Source organism: Callithrix jacchus, chromosome 8, assembly GCF_049354715.1.
Source record: "Callithrix jacchus isolate 240 chromosome 8, calJac240_pri, whole genome shotgun sequence".
NCBI classification, from domain to species: domain Eukaryota; kingdom Metazoa; phylum Chordata; class Mammalia; order Primates; family Cebidae; genus Callithrix; species Callithrix jacchus.
In genome coordinates, this window is record NC_133509.1 from 22254775 (window position 1) to 22277792 (window position 23018).

General features: G+C 45.7%; 1 protein-coding gene and 1 pseudogene across 6 annotated transcripts in view; both read left to right on the forward strand.

The window, feature by feature from the left end:
• Nucleotides 1-22809, forward strand: part of SNUPN (snurportin 1) — a 35533-nt gene extending 12724 nt beyond the window's left edge. For 4 of the 5 annotated variants that reach the window (XM_054240487.2, XM_035261876.3, XM_035261875.3 and 1 more), the window contains exons 2-9: nt 959-1121; nt 5184-5328; nt 12019-12123; nt 12361-12454; nt 14376-14473; nt 16433-16510; nt 20715-20795; nt 22226-22809. In XM_054240487.2, coding sequence (XP_054096462.1) covers nt 964-1121; nt 5184-5328; nt 12019-12123; nt 12361-12454; nt 14376-14473; nt 16433-16510; nt 20715-20795; nt 22226-22537 — 1071 coding nt within the window. In that variant the 5' untranslated portion in view covers nt 959-963 and the 3' untranslated portion in view covers nt 22538-22809. Of the gene's footprint in view, nt 1-958; nt 1122-5183; nt 5329-12018; nt 12124-12360; nt 12455-14375; nt 14474-16432; nt 16511-20714; nt 20796-22152 lie in introns of all 5 variants that reach the window. The other variant, XM_054240488.2, reaches the window with a different exon arrangement.
• Nucleotides 8138-8613, forward strand: LOC103795577 (heat shock factor-binding protein 1 pseudogene; annotated as a pseudogene). Its single transcript, XR_013520837.1, has one exon. The product of XR_013520837.1 is annotated as a heat shock factor-binding protein 1 pseudogene (transcript).
• Nucleotides 22810-23018: the final 209 nt, after the last annotated feature.

Sequence of the window (23018 nt, forward strand, 5' to 3'; positions counted from 1 at the left end):
CTAGAACCACTGTTTCCTCTGGAGCTAAATTTTAATAATATGAGTTGGCACATAGTTGAGAATTAAACCACCAATCGAATAAATTTCATAGTTATATTGGTTACTGAGTGATGGGTATGTAGGAAACTATAGAGGAACTACTCAGAAAAGGCTGGGTGGAGTAGCTCACACCTATAATTCCAGCATTTTGGGAGGCTGAGGAGGGAGGATTGCTTGAGTCTGAGAGTTCAAGACTAGCCTCGGTAACATAGGGAGATCCTGTCTGTAGTAATAAATTTTAAAACTGGCTGGGTGTGGTGGTACACACTGTGGTCCCAGCTACTGGGGAAGCTGAGGTGGGAGGATCGCTTGGGCCCAGGAGATTGAGGCAACAGTGAGCTGTAATTGCACCACTGCTCTCCAGCCTGGATGACAAAGAGAGACCCTGTCTCAAAAAAAATAAAAATAAAAATAAAAAAAACGCCGGGCGCGGTGGCTCAAGCCTGTAATCCCAGCACTTTGGGAGGCCAAGGCAGGTGGATCACGAGGTCAAGAGATCGAGACTATCCTGATCAACATGGTGAAACCCCGTCTCTACTAAAAATACAAAAAATTAGCTGGGCATGGTGGCATGTGCCTGTAATCCCAGCTACTCAGGAGGCTGAGGCAGGAGAATTGCCTGAACCCAGGAGGCGGAGGTTGTGGTGAGCCAAGATCGCGCCATTGCACTCCAGCCTGGGTAACGAGAGTGAAACTCCGTCTCAAAAAAAAAAAAATCAGTAAAATATCTGTAGGAAAATAATGTTATTGCTAATATATGACTCATTTAGCCTTTAACTTCCTTTTCTCATGGAAACAATTGTGATTTTGCATTAAGGTTTTTTTGAGGAATGTGGCCATCATATATCATAACTGCATAAATGCCTGTGGACAGATGATATGAAATGAATGAACTGTTTTCTTTCATTTTTCTTTGTAGGGAAGATGGAAGAGTTGAGTCGAGCCCTGGCTAGTAGCTTTTCTGTGTCTCAAGATCTGAACAGCACAGCTGCCCCACATCCCCGCCTGTCCCAGTACAAGTCCAAGTACAGTTCCTTGGAGCAGAGTGAGCGCCGCCAGAGGTTACTGGAACTGCAGAAATCGTAAGGCAGCTTTAACTCCTTGGCTTCATTCTCTGGGCTAGGAGCTGCGAACCATTCAGGAGGCTCTAGGCTTGTCTACAGAGTCCCCTTCAAAGTAGACCCTTTGTAGGCTATCTTCTTGCCCACAAGGTTGGGAGGGGTAAATCCTGGCAGAGGTAGGTTTTTCTTTTATACTCAGAGCTTAGGAAAAGATGAGGAAGTAGGGAGGACCAAGGTTTGAAAGCAAAATATCAATTATTTGGTTAAGTTTTTCTTTTTTTCCTGGCAGCAGTACTGAGCCCTGTGGTTTAGGAGCTTGTGAAAGCCACACCCAGACTTTCACTCCCCACATTCCCTGGGATGCTTGTGTGTGGCTTCTGCACTCTGAATGCTGGTATTGCTGTAATCTTCCCATCTGCCTTCAGCCCACATGTTTCTGTGGCACTCTTGGGAGTTGAAGACAGATAATTCCTAAGGGAATCTGAGGAAATGTCTTCCATACACTTAATTCTAAGTGCCAAGATGTGCAGACAGGGAAAGAGAGCAGAATAAGTGTGTTTGAGGCTGAGCTGCTCCAAAGGCAGGGCTGATCCTTATATTCCCAGTGCAGCCTGGGCCTCTTCTGGGTCATAAATTAAGGAATAAGGGATCAGAAGTAACGACTAACAGCTGCATCGTTTCCATACAGTCTGCATTTTGCCCAGTGTTGCATCACTGGATGTGTTTGGTGGAGATGGTTCCCTGTGACTCTGGGTGGCTTGCAGAATACATTCCCAGATGATTCTTCCTCTCCCCATTTTAAAAAATGTCATTAGTTATTTTCGAATAGCTAATACAGTCATAAGGTTGAAATTTTTAAATGTAAAGAAGAGGCCAGGCACAGTGGCTCATGCCTGTAATCCAGCACTTTGGGTGGCTGAGTCACCTGAGGTCAGGAGTTCATGACCAGCCTGACCAACATGACAAAACCCTGTCTCTACAAAAAATACAAAAATTAGCCCAGCATGTAGTTGCAGTTACTTGGGAAGCTTGGACAGGAGAATCACTTGAACCTGGGAGGTGGAGGTTGCAGTGAGCTGAGATCGCACCATTGCACTCCAGCCTGGGTAACAGAGTGAGATTCCATCTCAAAAAAATAAATAAAAAGAAATAGAAGAGTATATGGTGAAGTCTTCCCAGTTCTGTCCCCTAGCTATACAGTTCCTCTCCTGTATTATTAGTTTCTTGTGTATGCTTCCAAATATATATAATGTGTGTGTGTGTGTGTGTGTGTGTGAGTGTATTATACAGGGTGTCACTCTGTTGTCCAGGCTGGAGTGTGCAGATTCTGGCTTACTGCAGCCTTAACCTCCCAAGCTCAAGTGATCCTCCCACCTCAGCCTCCCAAAAAGCTGGGACTACAGGCACACTCCATAGCATTGGGCTAATTTTTTTATATTTGTTAGGGACAGGGTCTCCCTGTGTTGCTCAGGCTGATCTTGAACTCCTAGGCTCAAGTGATCCTCCCACCTTGACCTCCCAAAGTTCTGGGATTACAGATACGCCCGGCCCTTCCAAAGATGTTCTATGTACCTCTGAGCAAGTGTGTGTGGTTGCATGTGTAGAAAAAGCTTTTTTTTTGGCAGAGGGGACATGATCTTAATCTGTCACCCAGGCTGAGTACAGTGGCATGATCTCGGCTCACTGCAACCTCAGCCCCCCAAGTAGCTGGGACCGCTGGCACGTGCCACCACACCCAGCTAATTCTTGTATTTTTGGTAGAGACAGAATCTCACTATGTTACCGAAGCTGGTCTTGAATTCCTGAGCTCAAGTGGTCTAGCCGATTTGCCCTCGCAAAGGGCTGGGATTACAGGCAGGAGCCACTGTGCCTGGCCTTTTTTTTTTTAACACAAGTAGCCATATACTCTATACTGTTTTGCACATGTATTTAGTGGTGTTTGGGGGAGAAATTCCATATCAGTTCATAAAGCACCACATGATTCCTTTTCCATGGTGCCAGATGTTCCATGGAGTGCATACTTGATAATGCTGCCTAGCCAGTCCCTCCTGATGGGCATCTGGGCAGTTTTCTTCTCTTGTGATTATAAACAATGCTCAGGAAATAACCACAGACAGACTTTCTTTCACACATGTACAGATATTCCAGCTCTCTTTTATTCTCAAAATAAAAGATCATCTTGCTTTCTTTTTTTTTTTTTTTTTTTTTGAGACGGAGTCTGGTTCTGTCACCAGGCTGGAGTCCAGTGACATGATCTCGGCTCACTGCAACCTCCGCCTCCTAGGTTCCAGCGATTCTCCTGCCTTAGCCTCCCGAGTAGCTGGGACTACAGGTGCACACCACCATGTCCAGCTAATTTTTGTATTTTTAGTAGAGACAAGATTTCACCATGTTGGTCAGGATGGTCTTGATCTCTTGACCTCGTGATCTGCCCACCTCGGCCTCCCAAGGTGCTGGGATTACATTTGCTTTCATGTGTTCTCTCTGGTGTGTGTCTTTTTAGAATGAGCATGAACATGTATGTGTTTAAGAGATACCGGCTATGTTGTTTCACTGCCTCAGTGGTTGAATTCCTGCCTTAGCACTGAAGAAATCAAGTGTGGGAGGTTATGTGATATTTCCAAATCACTTTGAAACCAATTAGGTTCCAAAAGATTCTTTTGTTTTTCGTTTTCAGTTTCCCAAATTTCATAGCATATGTTGTTTTAAAACAAGATAATGATAAAGGGAAACAATAAATTAAAATATATTAAATTGTAAACTGAGGGGCCTTTTTTGAAAGTTAGACAGGAACTGGAGAAAGGCTTGGCTTTTCAGAAAGCTGTTTAAGCTAGGCACAGTGGCATACACCTATAGTCCCTACAAAAAAAAAAGTTCTCTTTAAAAACAAAAAAGTGTGGGCTGGGCGTGATGGCTCATGCCTATAATCCTAGCACTTTGGGAGGCCAAGGTGGGCAGATCCTGAGATCAGGAGATTGAGACCATCCTGGCTAACATGGTGAAACCCTGTCTCTACTAAAAATACAAAAAATTAGCTGGGCATGGTAGCACACACCTATAGTCTCAGGTATGCGGGAGGCTGAGGCTGGAGAATCGCTTGAACCTGGGAGGCAGAGGTTGCAATGAGCTGAGATAGCGCCAGTTTTCTCCAGCCTGGGTGAGAGAGCAAGACTCCATCTCAGGAAAAAAAAAAAAAAAAGGTATATAAAGCAGAAATTTCCAGAAGCTGTCCTTGCTTTAGACTTCTCACTGCATCTTAGTGGCTCTCCTCTTCCACCCCTGGGGTCTTTGGATGAGGTGTCTGTTAGGCAGGAAGGTGTCAGCTCCCATCTAGGGTGGGATGGGATAGGAGTGAGATCAGCCTTTCCAGCTAGTGAACCTTGAAAATTTCTTTAGCTATTTTAGGAAACTCTGAGGAAGGCTCAGTGTATTCAGAGGGGGTTTCCCTACTTAGGATTTTTGAGGAGGCAGTCACTGGTTAGCCTTGCAAAGGAGATTCCATCATTTCTATTTTTTTTTTTTTTTTTGGAGACGGGGTTTCACCATGTTGGCCAGGAAGGTCTTGATCTCTTGACCTTGCGATCCACCTGCTTCAGCCTCCCAAAGTGCTGGGATTATAGGCGTGAGCCACTGCACCCGGCCCTAGATTCCATCATTTCTTACTTCCACTAGAATCCCCAAGTTGCTCCTAAATTTGGAGCTTTTGTATAAAATGTTTCACATTGTAGGGCATCTTCCTAGAAGACATAAAGACCTGCCCTGGCCAAACATGGTGGCTCATGTCTCGTAATCGCAGCACTTTGGGAGGCTGAAGCAGGCAGATCACTTGAGGCCAGGAGTTTGAGACCAGACTGGGCAACATGGTGAAACCCCATCTCTACAAAAACTGCAAAAATTAGCCAGGCATGGTGGTGTGTGCCTGTAGTCCCAACTACTCTGGAAGCTGAGATGGGAAGATCACTTGAGCCCAAGAGGTCAAGGCTGCAGTGAGCTGAGATTGCACCACTCCAGCCTGGACAACAGAGGGAGAACCTGTCTCAAAAAAAAAAAAAAGATCTGTCCTTATGCCTTTTTTCCTTCCAGCAAACGACTGGATTATGTGAACCATGCCAGAAGACTGGCTGAAGATGACTGGACAGGGATGGAGAGTGAGGAGGAAGAGAAGAAAGATGATGAAGAAATGGACATTGACAATGTCAAGAAGTTACCAAAACGCTATGCTAATCAAGTAAGTGGTCCGGAGAAGGTTAGACCCAGCTAATCTCACTCTGTTTTCTATGTAGACAAAGCCCACTGAAATCAATGCTGTCATAAAGAGAGGAGAATGAGGCAGGAAAAAGGAACAGGAACTGCAAAGAACGTGCTGATGTACGCAGAGCGTATGGGATGTAAGGAGAGAGGCTTAGGGTGCTGTGACTGACTAGGAATCACTGATGGAGTCTGTGGGTAGTGGGGTTTGGGAACCGCTAGCCCATGCTGTTACCAAAGGCTGCCAGCCCACTGCAGAAAGCCCCTGAGCTATTGATACAGTAACAGACTCCATGTCCTTGTCATTTTTTTAGTTGTCATTGCACAACTGTTCTGGATTGGGCCTGCCCAGCCTACCACTAGCTCCTTCCACTTCCCTGGGTGGTAGAATCTTTCCCAGACAGTGTACTATGAGGCCAGTCTTGAAATTTCACACAGGTGGTGGCAGGTGGGAAGTTCAGCTGCCCTTGTATAAAGTGAGCCTGCCCAGCCACCCCAGACCAGCTAGTTGGTCAAGGTGAGGTTCAGGCCATGGAACAACAGATCACTATAATCAACCTGACTCAGTGCCCTTTTAGATCCAGAGAGGAAACCAACATGGCTGTGGTGCCACAGGGAAAGAGGCGTGGAGAGAGACTGTTCTTGTGTTCCAGGTAGCTCAGGTATTCCAGAAAGCAGGGTGTGGGTCCAAGCTGAGGAAGGGCTCTACCCTGCTATCATATACTTGTGTCTAGAACCTGTGTCTTGTCATCTCAGAATTCTCCCCTGCCTTTAGATTATGGTTCCTGGGGCAGAGTGTGGTGGCTCATAACAGTAATCCCAGCACTTTGGGAGGCCAAGGTGGGAGGATTGTTGAAGCCAGGAGTTCAAGACTAACCTGGCCAACATAGTGAGACCCCATCTCTTTTTTTTTTTTTTGAGACTGAATTTCTCTCTTATTGCCCAGGCTAGAGTGCAGTGGTGCAATCTTGGTTTACTGAAATCTCCGCTTCCTGGGTTCAAGCAATTCTCCTACCTCTGTCTCCTGAGTAGCTGGTATTACAGGTGCCTGCCACCACGCCCAGCTAATTTTTGTACTTTTAGTAGAGACAAGGTTGACAGGGTTTCACCATGTTGGCCAGGATGATCTCGTACTCCTGACCTCAGCTGATGCACCCACCTTGGCCTCCCAAAGTGCTGGGATTACAGGCATGAGCCACTGTGCCTATTGAGACCCCATTTCTTAAAAACAAAAACTACAATATAGTTTTTGGATGCACTCCCATAGCACCTTTCTCTACCTCAAATACAGTACAGATCAGATGTTCTCTGGGGGCGGTAGCTCACGCCTATAATCCCAGAACTTTGGAAGGCTGAAGCAGGTGGATCACAAGGTCGGGAGTTCGAGACCAGCCTCGCCAACGTGGTGAAACCCCGTCTCTACTAAAAATACAAAAATTAGCTGGGCTTGGTGGTGGGTACCTGTAATCCCAGCTACTTAGGAGGCTGAGGCAGGAGAATCACTTGAACCCGGGAGGCAGAGGTTGCAGTGAGCCAAGATTGTGCCACTGCACTTCAGCATGGGTGACAGAGCAAAACTCTGCTTCAAAAAAAAAAGAATTCTCTGTGACAAAGTACAATTCAATTTTGTTCAGTAAGCATTATTGAAAGACCTGCTCTGTGTTAAGCTAGGGTATTACATGGGAAGATAGACGTGAACTGGAAATAGCCCCTGTACTCCTAGAATAGGTGTAGAAAATGATTTGTGCTATAAAAAAGCGTGATTCCTTCCAACCAGGGTGGGAGTGGGTGTGAAATCAGAGAAGGGTTGGTGAAGGAAGAGGCATTCGTGACGGGTGGGTAGGACATTAATAGACGTGCAGAGAAGGATTGGTGAAGGAAGAGGCAGTCTTGAAGGGTGGGTAGCACGTTAATAGACAGAGTACAGCACATTCTAGGGCATTCCGGGCAGTGGGAACAACAGGCTGAGCATGAGGCCCAGAAGCAGGAAAGGTGTGTATGGTGTGCTTGGAAGCAGTTTGCAGGCCAGTTAGGGTGGATTGGCCTAGAATTGGGGGAAGGAGTATGGCAGAAAAGATGTAAAGGGCCTCAGAAATATGTGCAGGGGCCAGATGTGGTGGCTCACCCTTGTAATCCCACCATTTTGGGAGGCTGGGGCCAGGAGTTTGAGACCAGCCTGGCCAACATGGTGAAACCTCATCTCCTAAAAATGCAAATATTAGCCAGGTGTGGTGGGCACCTGTAATCCCAGCTACTCAGGATGCTGAGGCACAGAATGGCTTGAACCTGGGAGATGGCGGCTGCAGTGAGCTGAGATTACACCACTGCATTCGAGCCTGGGAGACAAAACTAGCCTCCATCTCAGAATATATATATATATGTGCAGGGAGGCCAGACGCAGTTGCTCACACTTATAATCACAGCACTTTGGGAGGCCAAAGCAGGAGGATTGATTGAGGCCAGGAGTTCGAGACCAGCCTGGGCAATATAGGAAGACCCCATCTCTATAAAAAACAAATGAAATGAATAAAAAGGAAATGTTGCCAGATAGAATGGAAGAACTTAGCAGTGGACTGAATATGAGAGGCAGTATGAGAAGTGGTCGAGGCTGTAAGCTTTGAGGTCACATAGATCTGATCTTAAAGCTAGGCTCTGTATTGACCGTAAGCAAGGTATGTAACCACTCTAAGTCTCTGGTTTCTCATCTGTAAAACAGGGGATAGTAATAGTACTTAAAAATTGGTAGAAGGGGACTGTCTGACATATCACCGCCAAGCTGGGCGTCGGGGAGATGGCTGAGACTGACCCCAAGACCGTGCAGGACCTCACCTCGGTGGTGCAGACACTGCTGCAGCAGATGCAAGATAAATTTCAGACCATGTCTGACCAGATCATTGGGAGAATCGATGATATGAGTAGTTTCATTGATGATCTGGAGAAGAATATCGCAGACCTCATGACACAGGCTGGGGTGGAAGAGCTGGAAGGTGAAAACAAGATACCTGCCACACGAAAGAGCTGAAGGTTGCTAATAATTTATACTGGAATCTGGAACACCATTCTTCCAAGCCAAGAGAAAATGGAATGGCTTTTTGCAGCTAACTACTATGTGTAGACAGGTTTTATATTATAACGTGTGCATTCTTATCACATACTATATAGTTAGTTTATAGAGTGATTTGCCCCCCAGTTTCTTGAACATGGTATCTTCACATCTTGGACCTTGGTCAGTTGTGCTGTTCATTATTAAACACTAAAACTTTGGTGGTTAAAAAATAATAATAAAAAAATTGGTAGAAGGATTAAATAAAATAATGTGCCTTAAATACCTAGCCCAGAGCCTGTAAGTGCCTCACAAGTATTAGCTGCTACTATTATTTTTTAGTTATATTGAGATATAATTCACGTACCACACAATTTGCCTATTTATATTATACAGTTTGTTTGGGTTTTTTTAATGTAGTCACGAGACTGTGCAGCCATCACCACTATTTAATTCTAGAACATTTTCCTTACCTCCAAAAGAAACCTCGTGCTGCTTAGTGTCACTCTCCATCTTCCCTGTAGCCCCTGATCACTAAGCTACTTTCTGTGCTTATTCTGCACATTTCATGGAAAGGAAATCATATACTATATGGACCTTTGTGACTTGCTTCTTGGTGTGAGCTTTTCAAGGTTCGTCCGTGTATCAGTACTTCACTCATTTTTATTGCTAAATAATATTCCACGGATAGACTACATTTTGTTTATTCATTCTTCAGTTTATGGCAATTTGAGTTGCTTCCACTTTTTGGCTATTAGGAATAATGCCATTTTAATTTTATTTTTAAATTAATTTAAATTTGAAATTAAATTATTTTTAAATTTAAATTTGAAATTAAATTAAATTTAAATTAATTTTATTTATTTATTTTTTTGAGATGGAGTCTCACTGTCACCCAAGCTGGAGTGCAGTGGCATGTTCTTGGCTCACTGCAGCCTCCATCTCCGAGTTCAAGTGATCCTCCCCTCTCAGCGTCCCTAGTAGCTGGGACTACAGGGATATGCCCCCACACTGGGCTAATTTTTGTTTTTTTAGTGGAGATGGGGTTTCACCATGATGGCCAGGCTGGTCTCAAACTCCTGACCTGAGCTGATCCACCTGCCTTGGCCTCCCAAAGTGCTGGGATTACAGGCGTGAGCCACCACACCCGGCCAAATAATGCCATTATTAACATTCATATACTAGTAAGTTTTGTGTGAACCTATGTTTTCATTTCTCATAAGTATATACCTAGAAGTGGAATTGCTGGGTCATAGGATAACTGTTGAACCTTTTGAGGAGGTGCTAGACTGTTCACCAAAGTGACTCCACTACTTAACATTCCCACCAGCAACATGTAAGTGTTCCAGTTTCTCCACAGCTTTGCCAACACTTGCTATTGTCCATCCTTTAAAGTTTAGCCGTGCTAGTGGGTCTGAAGTGGTTTCTTGTGGTTTTGATTTGTATTTCCCTAGTGACTAATGATGTTAAACATCTTTTCTTGTGCTTATTGGTCATTTGTATAGCTTTTTTTTTTTTTTTTTTTTTTTGAGACAGTTTTGCTCTTGTTGCCCAGGCTGGAGTGTGGTGGCGTGATCTTAGCTCTACAACCTCCACCTCCTGGGTTTAAGTGATTCTCCTGCCTCAGCCTCCCAAGTAGCCAGGATTATAGGCATGCGCCACCATACTCGGCTAATTTTGTATTTTTAGTAGAGAAGGGGTTTTTCCATGTTGGTCAGGCTGGTCTTGAACTCCCAACCTCAGATGATCCACCCACCTAAGCCTCTCAAAGTGCTGGGATTACAGGCGTGAGCCACCAGCCCCAGCTGTTCATTTGTATATCTTCTTTGGAAAAATGTCTATTCAAATCCTTTGCCCATTTTTAAATTGAGTTATTTGTCTGTTTCTTACAGAATTATAAGAGTTTTTAATATATTCTAGATACAAGTTCCCTTATCAGATACATGATTTGCACATATTTTCTTTCATTCTGTGGGTTGTCTTTTTGCCTTTTGTGATATTTTTGGTAGCACAGAACTTTAAAATTTTGTGATGTAGTCTAATTTGTCTTGATTATGCTTAAAATCTAAGATTCAGTAACAGAGTGGTGATGCCATTATCAAGGTTATGAGATGCAGAAGGGAAGGGTAGGTGTTTCAGGGGTGGAAGTACTTAGGCAACAGAAGGTAGTGAATTCCATTCTGGGTATACTGAGTTTTAGGTACAGAGGAGACAATCAGAGAAAGAGATGCCAAGCAGACATCCAGCAATATGGTTAGGTGTGGAGGAAAGAAGTCTGGAGATGAAGGAGGAGCCTTAGGAGGCATCCTCTTAGAAGTAACAAGTGAAGCTATAGACATAGATGAGATAAAAAATGAGCTAGGTGTAGTGGCACATGCCTATAGTCCTGGCTACTCGGGAGTCTGAGATGGAGGATCGCTTGAACCTGGGAGGTGGAGGTTGCAGTGAGCTGAGATTACGCCACTGCACTCCAGCTTGGGCAACAGAATGAGACTCCATCTCAAAAATAAAAAGGAAGAGATCACTGAGGGCCTTTAGTAGGGCTGTGGGGTAGCAAATCTGGACTGAAGCTGTCAGAGTGAGCAGGAAGGCAGCATCAAGAAGTATTAAGTAGTTTTTTAAACTAGGAGAAAGTGGAGTAGCCCAACAGAAATGCCGAGTGACAAAAAGGTTTTATTTTTGTCTTTTTGTTTTTACTTTTTTTTAAGGCAGAGTTTCGCTCTGTCCCCAGTCTGGAGTGCAGTGACACAATCTCGGCTCACTGTAATCTCCGCCTCCAGGGTTCAAGCAATTCTCCTGCCTCAATCTCCCAAGTAGCTAGAACTACAGGTGCATGCCATCACACCCAGCTAATTTTTGTATTTTTAATAGAGACAGGGTTTCACCATGTTGGCCAGGATGGTCTTGATCTCTTGACCTCATGATCTGCCTGCCTCAGCCTCCTAAAGTGCTGAGATTACAGGCATGAGCCACTGTGCCTGGCCTTGTCTTGTTTTTTAAGATTGAGGGTGAGTATCTAAAGGGAAGAAGAAATAAAAGATTCAATGGGAGGGATTAGTTGATGGGACAAAGTCTTTACAGATGGAAGAGACTGTGAGTGGAAGAGTTTGTCTTCTCAATTTCACCACATTACTGTGTTTGTTTGTTTGATTTGGTGTTGTTTTGTTTTCTAAGGCAGATTTCCTAATATCCTTTAGTACAGTATTGGGAGCATCAGTTTGGGAAGTGCTGGTCTAGTCTAAGAGCATCTTAAGGACAGGGATCTCATTCATCTGAGTTGTGGCCGTGGAACGTAATAGTAATGATGATAAGAGGAGGTGGGCAAAGTAAGGAAAGGAAGAGGGTTCACCCCGACCCGGGAGGTGAGGCAGTAAGCGTGCTGTGGGTACAGGTGGAGATGGAGGAGTGAAGCCGGACTTCACAGTCAGTGGCCCCCATCCTGTCAGTTGTGCGGAGACACAACCAATTCCCTAGAGCACATGGGGTGGAGGTACCACTTTCGGCCTTTTCTGCCCTCATTCTTTCACTCAGGTTTTAATATACACACAGGATATGAATGCCTTGCCATTGCAGACATTTGAGTAGCACACCCCTGCTGGTCTTTAACACTATTTTTTGCATTTCCAGTTGATGCTCTCTGAGTGGTTAATTGATGTCCCTTCAGATTTGGGACAGGAATGGATTGTGGTCGTGTGCCCTGTTGGAAAAAGAGCCCTTATCGTAGCCTCCAGGGTGAGTAGCTGCCTGCCCCCATGCCAGTAGGCCTGGTCTGTAGCGGGAGGGATTCTCTGCGCTCCATTTACCTTATCTGCCACAGCAGCCGTGCCCGTAGTGGAGCTTAAAACGCTTTCCTGCAGGATGGTTTGTTGAGAGCCATCTTTGGTCTGGTGACATCCATGCAGAGTGAGGAAGTATGAGGGCGAGGAGACCCTGTGATCTAATGAGAATGATAACTTTCTCTCCACACAGGGTTCTACCAGTGCCTACACCAAGAGTGGCTACTGTGTCAACAGGTTTCCTTCCCTTCTGCCAGGAGGCAACAGGCGAAACTCAACAGCAAAAGGTGCCTACATAGAATATCTATGTATTAATCAGTAAAGGGCCGTGTAATTTGCTTTAAAGACCCACTATGATATCTTATCTTTGTTTGTTTTTTGAGATGGAGTCTCACTTTGTCACCCAAGCTGGAGAGCAGTAGTGCATTCTTGGCTCACCGAAACCTCTGCCGCCCAGGTTCAGGCGATTCTCCTGTCCCAGCATCCCGAGTAGCTGGGATTATAGGCATGCACTATTATGCCCAGCAATTTTTGTATTTTTAGTAGAGACTGGGTTTCACCATGTTGGCCAGGCTGGTCTCGAACTCCTGGCCTCAAAGTGATCCACCCGCCTTCGCCTCCCAAATTGCTGGGGTTACAGGCTTGAGCCACCGTATCCAGCCTGAAAGCTTATCTTTGAAACTACATATAGACACCACCCTGGCCCCTGGACCAAGTACCTCCCCTTCAAGGACAGGCCTTCTCAGTTGCAGAATAAATGCAGCCCCATGAGGCCTGATGGGCCATAAATTCCTCAATTAAGATCAACATGCCTTTGGACTTCTATTATAGGACAACAGATACAGATTTGGGGGGAAAGGTCCGTGAGAGAATGCCAAGAATAATGGTAGAGTCAGCTGATGCTGGGGCTTCCCTGCCAAACTCCCTTTTCTCCTTTCTCATTGTTGCAACCTTACCTTCTTCCTCCCTACTGGGCCCAGCTAAGTAGACTAAGGTCCTGCAGGAGAAATAACTTACCCACGGTTATTCAGCAAGGAATTGTCAGAGCTGGGCTTGCTTTCTTCTCTACCTTCTCAGGCTCCTTGGGTATTGTTCCTCATGTTCTCTGTACTGAGTCCAGACTTCTTTCTCTTTTTTTTTTTTTTTTTTTTTTTGGTGCAGTCTCATTCTGTGACCCAGGCTCTGGGGTTCAGGGGCACAATCACAGCTCACTGTAACCTTTACCTCTCAGGCTCGAGTGAGCCTCCCACCTCAGCTTCCTGATTAACTGGGACTACAGGAGTGTGCCACCATGGCCAGCTGTATTTTTGGTAGAGATGGGATTTTGCCATGTCGCCCAGGCTAGTCTGGAACTCCTGGGCTCAAGCCATCTGCCTGCCTCGGCCTCCCAAAGTTTTGGGACTACAGGCGTGAGCCACTGCACCTGGCCTAGCTCTTACTTCTCTCTTTTCGTTTAGTACTTTTCACATGCAGGCTTTGTCCCACCCATCCCGTGTCTTTACCCTAATCCTTGTACCTACCTTCTGTTCGGCTGACTTGCCTCCCCACATATGCCCCATTCATTCAGCCTCTGGGCCTCTGCTCATGCCACATCAGTACTTGGGTCTGAAACGCCCTCCCTTCTCCCCTCTCCCCTCTGTTGTTTAAATCCTCCTGGTCCCAGAAGACTCTATTTATATCGTGTCTCTCCCTTGAAGCATTTCCTGCTATTCCAGCCTTTTCTTTCTGGAGCTCCTGTTGCTCTTAGTATGAGCTCTATGATTCAGCTCTTCTCTCTTTCCTCTGTGATCATCCTATTCCCTTAACCAGATGGTAACTTCCTTAAAAACAGGGAATACTTATAGTTAATATTCCCCACATAACAAAGTGCCTATGATAGGAACTCAAAAGGCAGTTGTAAACTAAAATGGCAGATGACTTGCTTTTAAACCGCTGAGTTGAGTAAATGTGCCAGTTTATCTATAACTTCAGATTTCTCACTTGGCCTTGATCCGTCTTGTGCTGTCTTACCCGAGTCACCATGAAGCTGTAGCTGGCAGCCAGACAGGATTCTCTCCCCAGTGAATCCTTAGTCCTTAGTGCCAGAGACTGCTGCAAGCACTGGGGATTGTTGGACCCGAGCATCTAGGATGGGCCTCCCTAGGTTGTGGTGGTGGGAACCTAGTTGGAAGAAGAACTTTGTGCTGACTTTCTGCTTTGTGTCCCCAGACTACACCATTCTAGATTGCATTTACAGTGAGGTAAACCAGACCTACTACGTTCTGGATGTGATGTGCTGGCGGGGACACCCTTTTTATGATTGCCAGGTAGGGATGGATCCTCCCCTTGTGATTCTTCCTGTCTTCTTCTCTTCTCCTGGGAAAGCGGATCAGCATGACCAACTTCTTGGTGTGTATAGGATGTGGTATATCAAGAACATTATCTAATGCTCCTTGCATCTTTGAGCATGTTTAAATTAGCTTAGTTTTAAAAGAGAAATAGGAGGAACTAAGAAACATGCAGTTCTTGAGAAGAGGGAAGAGAGAAACGGCAGGGGTGTAGGCTGGGACTTGGTAGCAGCCGCCCCCGCCCCCTTATCTCTCCCCAGAGGATGGGAGGATTTCTGGCAGTGAAGATTATAGGGCAAGGGGGTGGGGATGCCACCTTCTTAGGGCAGCCCCAGGAAGAGAAGACGAAATGTAAGTCACCATCTGGTAGACTCCTGCAACCTCCACTCCTTCACCAAACATATGCTGCCCCTGAAAATGGCAGGACCTCCTTGGTGTGACCCAGAACCTCAAATCTCAGAGTTAGCTCTAAGAGGAGACTTTCCAAGTGAGGAGAGGCCGCAATATTCTCCCCTTTAGTTTCACCATACCCCCAACATTTTACTGTTGGTGATTTTTTTTTTTTTAATGGATGAGGGGTTTTTATGTTGACCAGGCTGGCCTCGAACATGTAGCCTTGCCTCCTGAAGTGCCAGGACAACTGACCTGAGCCACAGTGGCTCCCTACCATTGGTGATTCTTAACAGGTGACAGCAGCAGTCATCAGGTGAGGCTGAGTCAGCCCCACAGGCCTCCATCCCTGTTAACAACAATTCTCCCTATCATTGTCCCAGTTGTATAATGGGGGATTTTGGACTTCCTTTGCTCCCTATCAATTAGTGTATTATAGTGGTTCTCAATGTGTAGTTTCCAGACCAGGCATATCAGAAAGTTGTAGAAATGCACTTTCTCAGACCTGCTAACCTGAAGCTATGGGGCCAAGGCTGATGTGTGAACAGGTCTGCCGTGATCTTCATGCAGGCTGTCTCCATAGGCTGCTGCTTTTCTATAGGTTTCCCCCACACTAGGTTTCCAAAACCTGCTAGGTATGGTACACAGAATTCTAAGATACATCTCATTCAAACAATAGCAATCATGATTTGCATTGCTAAGTACTTTGTGCATTATCTCACTGAATCCCTTACAACACCCCCTTAAGGTAAGGTAAATACTATTATTAAACTTTTTTTTTTAATTTGAGATGGAGTCTCCCTCTGTCACTCAGGTTGGAGTGCAATGGTGTGATCTGGGCTCACTGCAACCTCTGCCTCCTGGGTTCAAGCAATTCTCCTGTCTCAGCCTCCTGAGTAGCTGGGATTACAGGTGCGTGCTGTCACGCCTCACTAATTTTTCTGTTTTTAGTAGAGATGGGGTTTCACCATGTTGGCCAGGCTGTCTCAAACTCCTGACCTCAAGTGATCTTCCCACCTCCGCCTACCAAAGTGCTGGGATTACAGGCATGAACCACTGTACCCAGCCTGTCCTTGCCATATAGATGTGGAAGCTGAGATCCTAAGAAGCGCAGGTTAAGTACCTTGCCCAAGTGCAGAACCAAGCCTACAACTCAGAACATAAATTCAATGTAGAACATACTTTCCGGGGCCTGGCGCAGTGGCTCAAGCCTGTAGTCCCAGCACTTTGGGAAGCTAAGGTGGGCGGATCACCTGAGGTCAGGAGTTCAAGATCCACCTGACCAACATGGTGAAACTCGTCTCTACTAAAAATACAAAAATTAGCCAGGCATGTTGGCGGGCACCTGTAATCCCAGCTACTTGGGAGGCTAAGACAGGAAAGTCACTTGAACCCGCAAGGTGGAGGTTGCATTGAGCCGAGATCACACAATTACATTCCAGTCTGGGCAACAGAGCAAGACTTCATCTCAAAAAAAGGGTATTTATGTTTATATTACAGTTTAAAATGGAAAGTATTTCATCTTTCTATTTCTCTTCTCTGTGGCAGACTGATTTCCGATTCTACTGGATGCATTCAAAGTTACCAGAAGAAGAAGGACTGAGAGAGAAAACCAAGCTCAATCCTGTAAGGCCTGCCGGGCAAGATGGCTCATGCCTGTAATCCTAGCACTTCGGGTGGCCAAGGCAGGCAGATTACCTGAGGTCAGGAGTTCAAGACCAGCCTGGTCACTATGGTTAAACCCCGTCTCTACTAAAAATACAAAAATTATCCGGGTGGTGGCAGGTATCTGTAATCCAGCTACTCAGGACGCAAAGGCAGGATAATCACTTGAACCTGGAAGGTGGATGTTGCAGTAAGCCAAGATTTCACCATTGCGCTCTAGCCTGGGGGACTTCATCTCAAAAAAAAAAAAATCCTGTAAGACCTGGTGTTAGGATCACAGAGTTCTTTATGGGGAGTGGTATGGAGTGGTGTGGATTGGTCCGTTATCTAAATATGATCGTTGTGAATGAAATGATCTTTTTCGAGACGGCATGGTATAAAGGGAGCATATCAGTTTAACAGTCATGCAGATCTGACTTCCATTTTTGGCTTTAATTATTATTAGTTTAACAGCCTGTGTTCTCACTCATAATTGGGAGCTAAGCTATGAGGATGCAAAGGCATAAGAATAGTACAATGGACTGTGGGAACTCAGGGGAAGGGTGAGGGATAATTGTGTACAGTGTACCCTGCTTGGGTGATAGATGCACCGCATCTCAGAAATCACCATTAAAGAACTTATTCATGTAACCAAACACTACCTGTTCCCCAAAAACGTACTGAAGTAATAGTAACTAAAAAGCAGACAAAAAAAGTTTACCAGGTTAAGTTAATAATCTCACTTAACCTTAGTTTTTTCATCTGTAAAACAGGATAATATCTAATTTACAGGGTGTTACAAGAACTGAATGATATAAATATACAAGTCTTCCTAACATAACACTCAGGGTAGGCACTCAATAAATAGTGGTTGATAGCCAGGTGCGGCTCATGCCTGTAATCCCAGCACTGTGGGAAGCCAAGGCAGGCAAATCACCTGAGGTCAGGAGTTCAAGACCAGCCTGGCCAACATGGTGAAACCCCATCTCTACTAAAATACAAAAATTAGCCAAGCATGATGGCGGGTGCCTTTAATCCCAGCTGCTCAGGAGGTTGAGATGGGAGAATTGCTTGAACCTGGGAGATGGTGGTTTTAGTGAGCCGAGATCACACTGCTGCATTCCAGCCTAAGCAGCTGAGCAAGACTCTATCTCAAAAAAAAGAAAGGTTGGTATAAAATGCTACTAATTACTTTTATTAATAATGCTATTTAGAATTCTAGGCCGGGCACAGTAGCTCACGCATATATTCCCAGGACTTTGGGAGGCTGAGGTAGGTGGATCACTTGAGGTCAGGAGTTTGAGACCAGCCTGGCCAACATGGTAAAAACCTGTCTCTACTAAAAATACAAAAAATTGCTGGGTGTGGTGGTTCACACCTATAATCCTAGCACTTTGGGAGGCCGAGGCCGGCAGATTGCCTGAGCTCAGGAGTTCAAGACCAGCCTGGGCAACATGGTAAAACCCTGGCTCTACTAAAATACAAAAAATTAGCTGGGTGTGGCAGCATGTGCCTGTAGTCCCAGCTATTCAGGCGGTTGAGGCAGGAGAATCACTTGAACTCGGGAGGTGGAGATTGCAAGGAGCTGAGATCACGTCACTGCACTCCAGCCTGAGTGACTAAGACTCCATCTCAAAAAAATAAATAAAAAAAATAGTCCAGGCATGGTGGCTCATGCTGGAATCCCAGCACTTTGGGAGGCCGAGGTGGGCAGATCACTTGAGGTTCAAGACCAGACTGGCCAACATGGCAAAACCCCATCTCTACTAAAAATACAAAAATTAGCTGGGCATGGTGGTGTGGTCCTGTAATCCCAGCTTCTCAGGAGGCTGAGGCAGGAGAATTGCTTGAACCTGGGAAGCAGAGGTTGCAGTGAGCCAAGATCACACCACTATACTCCAGCTCAGGCGACAGAGCAAGACTCCGTCTCAAAAAAAAAAGAATTCGAGTTCCTTGGTTCTCAAACTTCAGTATGCATCAGCAGCACCTGGAGGCCTGGTAAAACATAGACTAACCTGTAGGGTTTCTGATTCATTAGGTCTAGGGTGGGACCTGAGAATATGCATTTGTTTTTGTTTGTTTTCTTTGAGATGGAGTCTCGCTCTGTAGACTGGATACGGTGGCACCATCTCGGCTCACTGCAACCTCCCCCTCCTGGGTTCAAGTGATTCTCCTGCCTCAGCTTCCCAAATAGCTGGGACTACAGGTGTGCACCACCACACCCAGCTAATTTTTGTATTTTTAGTAGAGATAGGGTTTCACCGTGTTAGCCAGGCTGGTCTCAAACTCCTGACTTCATGGTCTGCCCACGATGGCCTCCCAAAGTTCTTGGATTACAGGCGTTAACCACCGTACTCAGCCAGCATCAGTAATTTTTTAAAGCACCTCAGATGAAAGGCCAGGCACAGTGGTTCACAGCTGTAATCCCAGCACTTTGGGAGGCTGAGGCAGGTGGATCACGAGGTCAGGAGTTTGAGACCAGTCTGGCTAACATAGTGAAACCCTGTCTCTACTAAAAATAGAAAATATTAGCTGGGTGTGGTGGTATGCGCCTGTAGTCCCAGTTACTCTTGAGGCTGAGGCAGGAGAATTGCGTGGACCCCCAGGAGTCAGAAGTTGCAGCGAGCTAAAATGGCGCCATTGCACTCCAGCCCAGGCAACAGTGCGAGACTCCGTTTCAAAAAATAAACAAACAGGCCAGGCATGGTGGCTCACACCTGTAATCCTAGCACTTTGGGAGGCCAAGGTGGGTAGATCATGAGGTCAGGAGTTCGAGACCAGCCTGGCCAATATGGTGAAACTCCGTCTGTACTAAAAATTCAAAAATTAGCCAGGAGTGGTGGCATATGCCTGTAGTCCCAGCTACTCAGGAGGCTGAGGCAGAAAAAGTACTTGAACCTAGGAGGTGGAGGTTGCAGTTAGCCAAGATTGTGCCACAGCACTCCAGCCTGGATAACAGAGCAAGACTTCATCTCAATAAATGAATGAATGCTCCCCAGATGATTCTTGTAGATAAAGGAAGGTTGGGGCTGAGTGCAGTGGCTCATGCCTATAATCTCAGCATTTTGGGAAACTGAGGTGGGAGGATCCCTCACTGAATTTGAGGATGCAGTGAGCTGTGATTGTGCCACTGCTCTTTAGCATGGGTGACAGGGTTAGATCTTATTTCTCTCTCTCCTTTTTTTTTTTTTAAAGGAAGGTTGGGAACCACTGACCTAGTAGTTAAGAAAGTGGAGGGGGGAAGGGCCGGGCGCGGTGGCTCAAGCCTGTAATCCCAGCACTTTGGGAGTCCGAGGCGGGGGGATCACGAGGTTAAGAGATCGAGACCATCCTGGTCAACATGGTGAAACCCTGTCTCTACTAAAAATATAAAAAATTAGCTGGGCATGGTGGCGCGTGCCTGTAATCCCAGCTACTTGGGAGGCTGAGGCAGGAGAATTGCCTGAACCCAGGAGGCGGAGGTTGCGGTGAGCCGAGATCGCACCATTGCACTCCAACCTGGGTAACAAGAGGGAAACTCCGTCTCAAAAAAAAAAAAAAAAGAAAGTGGAGGGGGGAATTGGTAGAGAAGGATGAGACTGAAAACTTATCTTCTTTGTTTTTTTGTTTTGGTTTGATTTGGTTTGGTTTTTGAGACAGGGTCTTGCTCTGTCCCCAAGCTAGAGTGCAATGGTGCCATTTCAGCTCACTGCAGCCACAGTCTCAGACTCAAGCGATCCTCCTACCTCAGTAACCTCTCAAATAGCTAGGACTACAAATTTTTCTTCTTTGACAGAGATTTTTTTTTTTCTTTTCTTTTTTTTTAGAGATGGAGTCTTGCTCTGTTGCCCAGGCTGGAGTGCAGTGGCACTATCTCAGCTCACTGCAGCCTCCACCTCCTGGGTTCAAGCAATTTTCCTGCCTCAGCCTCCCAAGTAGCTGGGACTCCACTCCTGGATAATTTCTGTATTTTTTGTAGGGGTTTCACCATGTTGGCCAGGCTGAGACCAAGGTCCCTAGTTTAGCTGTCATGGCTGCTTGTAAAGTGAACAGGCATCTGTGACCTCAGGTGATCTGCCTGCCTCTGCCTCCCAAAGTCCTGGGATTACAGGCATGAGCCACCATGCCCGATCTGACAGATTTTCAACTGCTTGGGCCAATATCAATTACAACATATACTAATTCCTTGTTCTAATTTCTATTTCAGTTCAAATTTGTGGGGCTAAAGAATTTCCCTTGTACTCCTGAAAGCCTGTGTGATGTGCTATCTATGGATTTCCCTTTTGAGGTAACAAAACCATTGTCTTTATTGCCTTGATGTGATGATAGGCTGCAGAGAAACTTAGTTACACAAAATCTTAAAATATCTCCTGATTGTGCTGTGTCAAAGCATCAGAAAGGGACTGCAAGTGATTCTGGAGAAGGGATGTACTTGCTGCCCTTCAGAGCCTGAGCTCCACCCCTGCTGGATAAGTCAGAATGCTGGCACTGAAAGGGCCCTTACTGGACAACTCATCCAACTCCCTCATTTTACAGATGGAGAAACTGAGGCCCAGAGAGGGGCATTGCAGTGAGCTGAGATCTTGTCAGTGCACTCCACTCCAACCTGGGCAACAAGAGCGAAACTCCATCTCAAAAAAAATAATTGCCTAGTCACCACAAGCATTTGCTTGAACTGGGTAGATAAATATTTTTTTATGACGGAATTTCACTCTGTCGCCCAGGCTACAGTACAATGGCATGATGTCAGCTCATTGCAACCTCCACCTCCCGGGTTCAAGTGATTCTCCTGCTTCAGCCTCCTGAATAGCTGGGATTACAGGCGCTTGCCACCATGCCTGGCTACTTTTTGTATTTTTAGTAAAGGCAGGGTTTCACCATGTTGGTCAGGCTGGTCTCAAAGTCCTGCCTGGTGATCCACCTGCCTCAGCCTCTGAAAGTGCTTAGATTATATATATCCAAACTGGATATAATTTTGTAAAACGATCACAGCTTCCCGAATGAGGAAATGGCAAATGCTGAGTTGCCTGCATTTCTGGGAGTCAATTAAGAAGGTGGTAAGATCCCAGCATAGCTCTTGAGCAAAACAAAAAAAAAGAAGGTGGTAAGAATTTATTTATAACATTTATGCCCCGGTGACAATAAATGCTTTTTGGAGATGAGTCACTGAATCATAGAAAAGAAAATATGGGACTGTAGGAGGTCTTTCTGTTCAGAAAAACTGAGTTTCCCAGAACATAGCTCACAATTTAGGGGGAGGTTTAGGCAGCCAACCATAGCCGGGGAGGCAGGGTTTCTGGACAGCCTGTTTCCCCTGTACGCAGCAGTCTTTTGCCTCGGAGGGGCCTGTCCAGTTCCTCTGCTCTTCATTCTATGCACAGAGCTCATGCACTGTGACACAGACCCCTAAGTGGGGGAAAGTCCATAGAATCTGGGGACAGAAGACCAGAGTTCAAGTCAAATTCCTGCTTCCTATTCTCTGTGTATTTTAAGGAGGTCCTCAGAACTTCCTGAGCCTGAGCAGCCCCATCTCTCAGACACTCTCATGGGTAAGGGTAAAATAGTGGGCAGGAAAGCACTCTGTAAACAGGAAAGTGCTATTTATGTTTTGTTTTTTTTTTTTTCTTTTTCTTTTTTTGAGACAGAGTCTCACTCTGTCGTCCAGGCTTGAGTGTTGTGGTGCAGTCTCAGCTCCTCTGCTTTCCCCCCATCCTGTAGGTAGATGGACTTCTCTTCTACCACAAGCAGACCCACTACAGCCCCGGAAGTACTCCCTTGGTGGGCTGGCTACGCCCCTACATGGTGTCAGATGTCCTTGGTGTAGCTGTGCCAGCTGGCCCGCTGACCACCAAGCCAGAATATGCTGGACACCAGCTCCAGCAGATTATGGAGCACAAGAAGAGCCAGAAGGAAAAACTCACACACAAGTCCCCTGAGAATGGGCACTATGAGTTGGAGCACCTGTCTACCCCCAAGTTGAAGGATTCTCCCCATAGCCCAGACCAACCTGGAAGCCTCATGGAGAATTAAAGTGGGAAGCCTCTTTAAGGAGCCACAGGATGGTACCTGACTCCAAAGGGAATATTGGGGAGGAGGACAGTAATAACAGATGACTTCATTCTTTAGAGCAAACTTTACAAAGCCAGTCTGGCCAGAAACAACTTATCTATAATCTGAAATATTGGCTCAAACAGTTGTGGGGAGGCTCCCAGATTGGGTAGCATTCAGGCTGATTTGAGCAGCTCCTACTGTGATTAGTGTATCCTAGATCCTCAATGTAAATATATGTGATTTGTAAGAAAGAAGCATTTTGTGGTTCTTAAGCTTTAGATAGCCATGAATCTCTCCCCTTCCCACTCCAGTCCCCTGGGCAACTTCAGCCATGGCTGTTCAAATCTTGGCCCATTTCACTCTTTTCAGTAGTCAGAGATTCTGCTGAGTTTCCAGTTGTTGTTGCTGAAAGGTTTTACCAGGAACTGCAATTCTTGGTATTTGAATATGTTCCCTCTTC